General features: G+C 40.0%; 1 protein-coding gene and 1 long non-coding RNA gene across 4 annotated transcripts in view; both read left to right on the top strand.

Annotated features, from left to right (window-relative positions):
• Positions 1-610: 610 nt before the first annotated feature.
• LOC127807602 (protein EMSY-LIKE 3-like) overlaps positions 611-7,507 on the top strand; it is a 39,964-nt gene continuing 33,067 nt past the window's right edge. For 2 of the 3 annotated variants that reach the window (XM_052345608.1, XM_052345615.1), the window contains exon 1: positions 612-906. In XM_052345608.1, the coding sequence (XP_052201568.1) occupies positions 879-906 (28 nt within the window). In that variant the 5' untranslated portion in view covers positions 612-878. Of the gene's footprint in view, positions 907-7,507 lie in introns of all 3 variants that reach the window. The other variant, XM_052345603.1, reaches the window with a different exon arrangement.
• On the top strand, positions 913-7,400 carry LOC127807620 (uncharacterized). Its single transcript, XR_008024763.1, has 2 exons — positions 913-2,217; positions 5,608-7,400. It is a non-coding gene; the product is annotated as an uncharacterized LOC127807620 (long non-coding RNA).

Below are 7,507 nucleotides of genomic sequence, written 5' to 3'. Positions count from 1 at the left end.
TATTGTTGTTCTAGACTAACAATCTTGTATATATGTTCTTTCAAGCTTGCAAGGATTCTCTTTAATTAATGTTGATGGCATTGTTAGCTTTCATAACTAAAAGAAATCCATAAATCCCATCTCCAAGCTTTACATCTTTCTTTTTCTCATTCTCAATCTTTTTTTTTTTTTTTTTGTCTAATCACCTCATAATTCTTAACAAAGTCAATATATATAAATTGGAATTGGAAGGGTTTAAATTTAAATGGTAGGTGGATTTCTACCTACCTACCTATCCTTACCCTAACAATAATCAGTCAATAATTTTTTTTATACGCTCTCACGGGGCATGATTTAGCGGTAAAGCATGTGAAATTATACAGAGAGTATCAGAGACTAAATTCTTGTGGTGGTTTTTGTCTCATATGAAAATGTGAATTTAATGTCATGCTTTATGTGTGTATAGGTTGTGATCGTATCTGAGTTTACTCGATGGGCAAATCGAGAGAGAAGGCTGCCTGTTTTCAGAATTAGTTGGGCGAAACTCGGAACTTGAGTTATTAAAAAAAATAATTTTTTATATAAATAATAATAATAATAATAATTCAACATAAAACGACGTGGTTCGTTGTTCCCTTCTTCTCTCTCCCCTGCTGCCAAGATTCTCTCCTTTCTTTCTCACTTCTTCTCCCGTCTCTGTACTGGTCGTATTCTTCTCTGTCCATTTAATAGAATGGCGACTTTGATTGAGCCCTAAGTGGGATTGCTCCTTTGCTTCTGCTTCCGTAAAGCTTCATCTTTTGGTCTTTGCTCGACCACTCATCAACTATTCCTGCTTCGAGTTTTGGGGGATTTTCTGCTGGCTTCAAGAATCTCTTTCTTTGGCATAATATACGGCAATGGAGTGCGGCCTTTCGGATAGCAGTGGTGAGTTTGTCATCAAAGACTCTCTTTAACACTCACAATCCCTTCTCCACTTTCTAGGGTTTTAGTGGACTTCTACGTTTGAAATACTGTTTGTGATTCCGTGATTTGTTACTTATTAATGGTTTTGAGAAAGAAGGAATTTCGTAATTAGGGCTTAGGGCTTGATGTGGGGTAGAATTAAAAATGGCTTGTCATCTTCATGTTGCGACTGTAAGCTTCTGCGTATATGAAGCAATGGGATTTTAAGGGTTTGTTGATCCAATAAGATATGACTATAGGGTTTCAAAACAGTACCTGGTTGGGTATTTCTGTAGGGTTTGATGGAAGTCAGTGGACTTCATGTCACCAGGGGGCTGGCTATATGAGAACTTAAGAAAAAAAAGAAAAAAAAAGTTTAGGTAGAGACACCAAGATTTCGTCATCCAGAGGATTGAAAAGCAACAAATAAAAAGAAGCTTAGGGTTTATGTACCCACTTGACGGAACATGCCCACGTCGACAATCAATAGGATTTTTTTAGTCTTCAATTTTATTTCCCAAGAGAACTTCTTTCTCAGTGAGTTGTTGGATTATACTGAAGCTTTATTGAATACATAGAACATGTTTTGATCAAAATTCTCTCTTTTGTTTGTTATTTTACATGGTATGAGCATGTTTTTGATTGGTAAATAGATGCTGCTAGCTCTGATCATGGATTAGCTTTTTTGCACAAGAGATGCTGTTCACTAGGTATTTGATCTAATCTTGTGCAGAAATGGACATTTCATTTTGATGGACTATTACACATGCAACAATATATTATATAATGGGTTGCATTAACCATTGAAGAAATTGACCCTAGGTATTGATTGGTTGCAGTACACTTAATTGAACATGATAGAACCAAAATTATCACAAAGGTCCAAACCATGATGGGAGGACTCTCAATTCATGGTAGTCCATTATTTTAGAATACAAGGAGTGAGACTTCCATGTATAACACCTCTGTATGTTGGGTAACTGCTATCAAGAATTTGAGAACTCTAACCTCCAAGTCGCCACACCATTTTTGTAAGAAACTTATTATGCCTTTTTTTGGTGCAATCTATTAGTTTGTGTTTATTAAATTTGATTGGAGTCATTCTGATAAGTTGTTGTTAGGATTAGGAGCACTAGGATCCTTTCAATTCAATGCCAATCTCACACACTCTCTCACTCGAAATGAATTCAAATAATAGAAATAAGAAAACATAATATGATTTATACAGACTTCCTTACAAGATTAGGAAGTTGCCAAAGACTATCTTAGGAAAGCTTTTGTCATGAAACTAGGGTTCATGACGGATTGAAATGGACAATCGGAAAGATCCGATTGAATTAAGGTTAAGAGCAGAATGTATTAGAGGGAAAATTGGAGAAGAATGGGGGAGAAATTAGAGAGAAAATGAGGGAGAGCAGAATAGATAAATGAGAGGGAGATTGTAGAGAAATTGTAGAGAGAGAATCAGATTTCAATTATCAATTCAAGCATATCCTTCTCCTCTTGCAATTAGCCTTTCTATAGGCATAGCTAGGTGTTTAACTAATTTCTAACAGTATCCTAACAGCACCCATGTGCTTCTAACAACTTGTAAAATATTTCTAATTAACTATTATACTCTATTACAATAATACCCCTTTATTACTCCTAAGGTCATGACAATTCCCCCCTTCTTGAGAGAGTTCTTGTCTCCAAGAACTTGCAACAAGTAGCCATTGCTTCATCCAATTCCCGCCTTTTCTATCTGATTGATCTTCCTTTCTTTCTTTCTCCTTCTAGGCCTCTTCTTCTTCCTCGTTCTTAAGTGCCTAAGATCAATCAGATTCAAGCCATTGCTTCAGGCCTAAGTTGCCCCAAAACTTCCATAGAAGAAACTTTGTCGAATTCAAGCCCAAGACAACCACCTCCTTCTATAGTTGTCTAATCAAATTCGGCCTTCCATTGAAGAACATGATCTGCCACACCCGACCTGATATGGTTAACAGTTGAAACTTGGAGTTTAAAGGAAGAATTAACTATGTCCTTGACTGACTTTGATAGTTCATCCCCGTCCCATACCAATAAGTAAGGTCAGCATGAATTCTTAGCTGCTGTAATTTCATTTCCATCCATCCCACAGCCATATTCTACTGCAAAACTTCCAGCAACATCCTGAAATTGCAGCAATGGAGGATTGCAGATTTGCCTTGGATACTCGTACCAAAGCTGTTTGTGAGCATTAGCATTAGGAGTTGCTGTAACTTCCATTTCAGCCAATGATTCATCCTTCCATACGGTAGACAGCAACTTGGATTTTCTAGTAGGAGCAAAAACCAACACAGCAGCGATAGTTTTGTTTTCTTCAGCAAACCCTTCGATTCCTTCCGCTATATCCCTTAGTTTTCCTCCAGCTAGTGCTGTCTTCACCTTCTCGTTGCCTATTTTAACCCAAGTCAAATCCATATTTTGTTCCAAATGTGATTGTTCCTCAAATTTCGATAAGTCTAAAATATGAGGAAAGGCTTCAGCATCATCATCCACACCGATGGCTGGTTCTTTAGTCTGATTTGTCTGATCCAATGCTGTCCCATTTTCCACAAACTTCTGATCTGGAGCAGTCCCAAACCCTTCCGCCCCTGCACTAGCTACTGGGAGTAACGAAGTTGGCTTTGGCCTCTTCTATCACTTCATCAATTGCTTCCCTAATATTTCCTTGGAGCCTTTTAGTAGATGCATCTTGGGGTATTATTTCTTCTTCAAAAAGATCTGAAGGCTCCTTTTGATCTGTTGCCCTATCAGAATGCTTCTTTTTCTACCCAAAGTCTAGAGTAGGCAGTGAATCGGATGTTCGTAATCTTGTCTCCTTCTTCGGCTGCTCCGCTCCAAGGAATTCCTCCTTGTTGAAACTTCCTTCATAATCATCGAAGTATTCGATGGGGAAGTTGTAATGATACTTTTTAGATAGTATCATTGCAAATTCTTGCAACTTCTCGCGAAACATTCGACCGAATTCCTTGCACTCTTCATCAAACCTACTGCTAGTTCCTTTGTCCAATTGGCTGATCCCCTTCTTATGTTCCTTGTTGCTGCCAATTGAAAATGCAGCCTTCTTTGGCTGCCATTGAAGCTCCATCTCAGCTGGAAAATAAACATTCTTCTGCTGCAATTGAAGCTCCCACGCACTGCTCCCCTTAGCTGATTTTTCACAATCAGCATACTTTGAAGACCACATACTGCTCTTCTTCAAACAAGTTAACCCAAAATTCAAAGCCAAAATTAATCTTTGTTTCCCTTTGCTCACAGCCTCAAGCACCCACAATCAACTAGCTGGATAAGCTGGAAGAATCCACTTCTCACACAGAATCCGCCGAATCCGTTGCACCACTCTGATCTGTAACTGAGTTGCCACTTAGAGCTGATTAACACAATGGATAAACATCCTCTTAACTCACCTGTTACCAGCAGTCTCTATACTTGTTGGAATCGCGTCGGAAACGCCGACCAGAATGGTAGCTGAATCTGATCTTGCCTTCAAACTTGAAATCGAGAGCTGTCGGAATGTTGCCTATGAATGATAAGAAATTAGTCATGAAGCGTTGGAATGAAGCAGTCACAGCCTGAGGATCCTTGCACTCGCCACCAAGAATTGGTAGGAAGACTCGCCTGACCTACTTCCCCTCCCAGCGAGTGTCGGAATTCATCGCCCAATCAGAATCGACTAACGCGCACCCTCTAGACTTGCTCGCTATCTGCTCGCGATAGCTAAAGCTTCTAGATCACCTGGATCTAAGTCTACTTCATGCCTTCACTGCTTGTTGGAATTGAAATGGTGCAGCGATCTTCCCAGCCGCGCCTCTTCTTTTGGCCTCGGCTGTCTGCCTTCCTCTTCGTATAATAATTACCGAAATTATTGGCTGAGGGTCACTCACCTACTACGCCTTCCAATTCCGAATTGAGGGTGCTCGCTTGCTCGGAGATTAACACTTTCCAGTGCCAGCTACCGCCCAATCACCGACCAACACCACCGTTTCTGTTGTCGCTGGCCCTCCTGGTTGTTTGTGTCACCACTTTTGACGAACTCCCACACCAATCGCGAATGCTCCTCAGTTGGCGTTGCCTTTGGTGCTGTCCACGTCGCCCACTTCAGCAGATCTACCGTACCAGTCGTTCGCTCTAGTCACAAATCCTCCTGGCTTGCTCGTCTTCGATTCCGGACAAGATAACTAGAGTCTTAGCCGTGAGCCAATCCTCTACTTCTCCTTCAGATCCGAGCCAGCACTACCTTCCTCGTGCATCGGAATCAATTCCGAGATTCAATGGCCGTGGATCATAGGCTCAGTTCAGCCTCCAAACCATTGGTTCCAAATCCGACTAAGCTGCTATCGACGCCTCCAAGAAAATCAAACAACTCTTTCAGATCACAAGCCGTGATCACCTGCAGCTTCGCTTACCCAATCGCTTCCTGTAACTCGATCGGCTCCGAAGCTGTCCTCCAAAGTAGCCTCAATCAGTTCTGAGGGACGCCTTGCTTGGTGACGATCTCTCCTTGGTTCCTTATGAATCGGATCGAAATTGTTGGTCGATCGATTCTGTTGAAGCTCTTCGACAGTTCGCCAATATCACTATATTTGCCTCAATTCTGTCTAGAATAGATTGAAATCATAGTCGAGGAACATGTTCTGATACCATTTGTCATGAACCTAGGTTCATGACGGACTGAAATGGACAATCGGAAAGATCCGATTGAATTAAGGTTAAGAGCAGAATGTATTAGAGGGAAAATTGGAGAAGAATGGGGGAGAAATTAGAGAGAAAATGAGGGAGAGCAGAATAGAGAAATGAGAGGGAGATTGTAGAGAAATTGTAGAGAGAGAATCAGATTTCAATTATCAATTCAAGCATATCCTTCTCCTCTTACAATTGACCTTTTTATAGGCATAGCTAGATGTTTAACTAATTTCTAACAATATCCTAACAGCACCCATGTGCTTCTAACAACTTGTAAAATATCTCTAACTAACTATTATACTCTATTACAATAATGCCCCTTTATTACTTCTAAGGTCATGACAGCTTTCTAAACCTAGATTAGGAAATATACATCTTTTAGGATACAACAAATTAAGGAAATATATACTAATATAGATCTAGAAGATACAATCCTAATTTAGGAAATATATACAATCATAATTAATCAATCAATCAACACTGATCTTGCCCGAGATTAGGACCTAATTGTCGACACCCCCCCCCCCCTCCTTAGATTGGGTGTGAATATCTTGCATTCCAATCTTGCTTATCATTCTTCTGAACATGGCTGCAGGCAGGCCTTTGGTTAGCATGTCTGCTAACTGATCATGTGATGAAATGTAGGGTGTGCATACAAGTCCACCATCCAATTTTTCCTTTATGAAGTGTTTGTCTAGTTCAACATGCTTTGTCTGGTCATGTAACTTGTGTTGAACTAGATTATGAGAGATACTGATTACCGACTTGTTATCACAATAGAGCTTCATAGGTGTGGTTCATTCAATCATGAGATCATTTAGTAAAATTTTTAGCCACAATAATTCACACATACCTAGAGCCATGGATCGAAATTCCGCCTTAGCACTTGACCTAGCAACCACGTTTTGTTTTTTGCTTCTTCATGTTACCAAATTGCCTACCAACATGGTACAATAACCAGAAGTTGATCTTCTATCTACAACAGATCCTGCATAGTCAATATTTGTGTATGCCTCAAGTGTCATGGCTTCTCCTTTCTTGAATAAAATGCCCCTCCTAGGTGCTCCCTTTAGATAGTGAAGTATTCTGTACATAGCTTTGAGATGACTTTCTTTTGGGTAGTGCATAAACTGATTGACCACCCCTAACAACATAGGCTATATCTGGCTGAATATGGGCCAGATATATCAATTTCCCTACTAGCCTCTGATAAGCCCCTTTGTCAACCATACTGTCCTCCAAAGCCTCTCCTAGCCTATGATTCAGGTTAATAGGGGTTTCAACTGCCTTGCAACCTAGCAATTCGGTTTCATTTAGGAGATCCACTGTATATTTTTGTTGGGAAATGAATATGCCTTCTTTTGAATGAGCCACCTCTATTTCCAAAAAATATTTTAATCTCCCCAAATCTTTGATCTCGAATTCCTTCACCAAACACTCCTTCAGTTGGGTCATACCTTCCTCATTATTGCTGGTAACAACAATATCATCCACGCACACAATAAGCACTGTCACTCCCCCTGTGATTGAGTGTTGAATAAAAAGTGTATGGTCTCCTTGGTTTTGCCTATATCCCATGCTAATCATTACGCTTGTAAATCTGCCAAACCAAGCCCGTGAGGATTGTTTCAGTCCATACAAAGCCTTTTTTAGTTTGCATACAATTGGTTCTTGTGTGGTTGTCCCATAACCTGGTGACATTTCTATATATACCTCCTCTAGATTCCCATGCAAAAATGCATTTTTGACATCAAATTGATGCAGTTGCCAATTTAGGTTAGTAGCCAAAGAAAGGAGAACTTTAACTATATTCAGCTTTGCCACTGGTGCAAATGTGTCCAAATAGTCCACCCCATACACTTTTGTATACCTCTTG

This window comes from Diospyros lotus, chromosome 1 (genome assembly GCF_014633365.1).
Source record: "Diospyros lotus cultivar Yz01 chromosome 1, ASM1463336v1, whole genome shotgun sequence".
Lineage (NCBI taxonomy): Eukaryota > Viridiplantae > Streptophyta > Magnoliopsida > Ericales > Ebenaceae > Diospyros > Diospyros lotus.
Note: the sequence above shows the minus strand (reverse complement) of the source record. Positions and strands in the feature narration are given on the sequence as shown.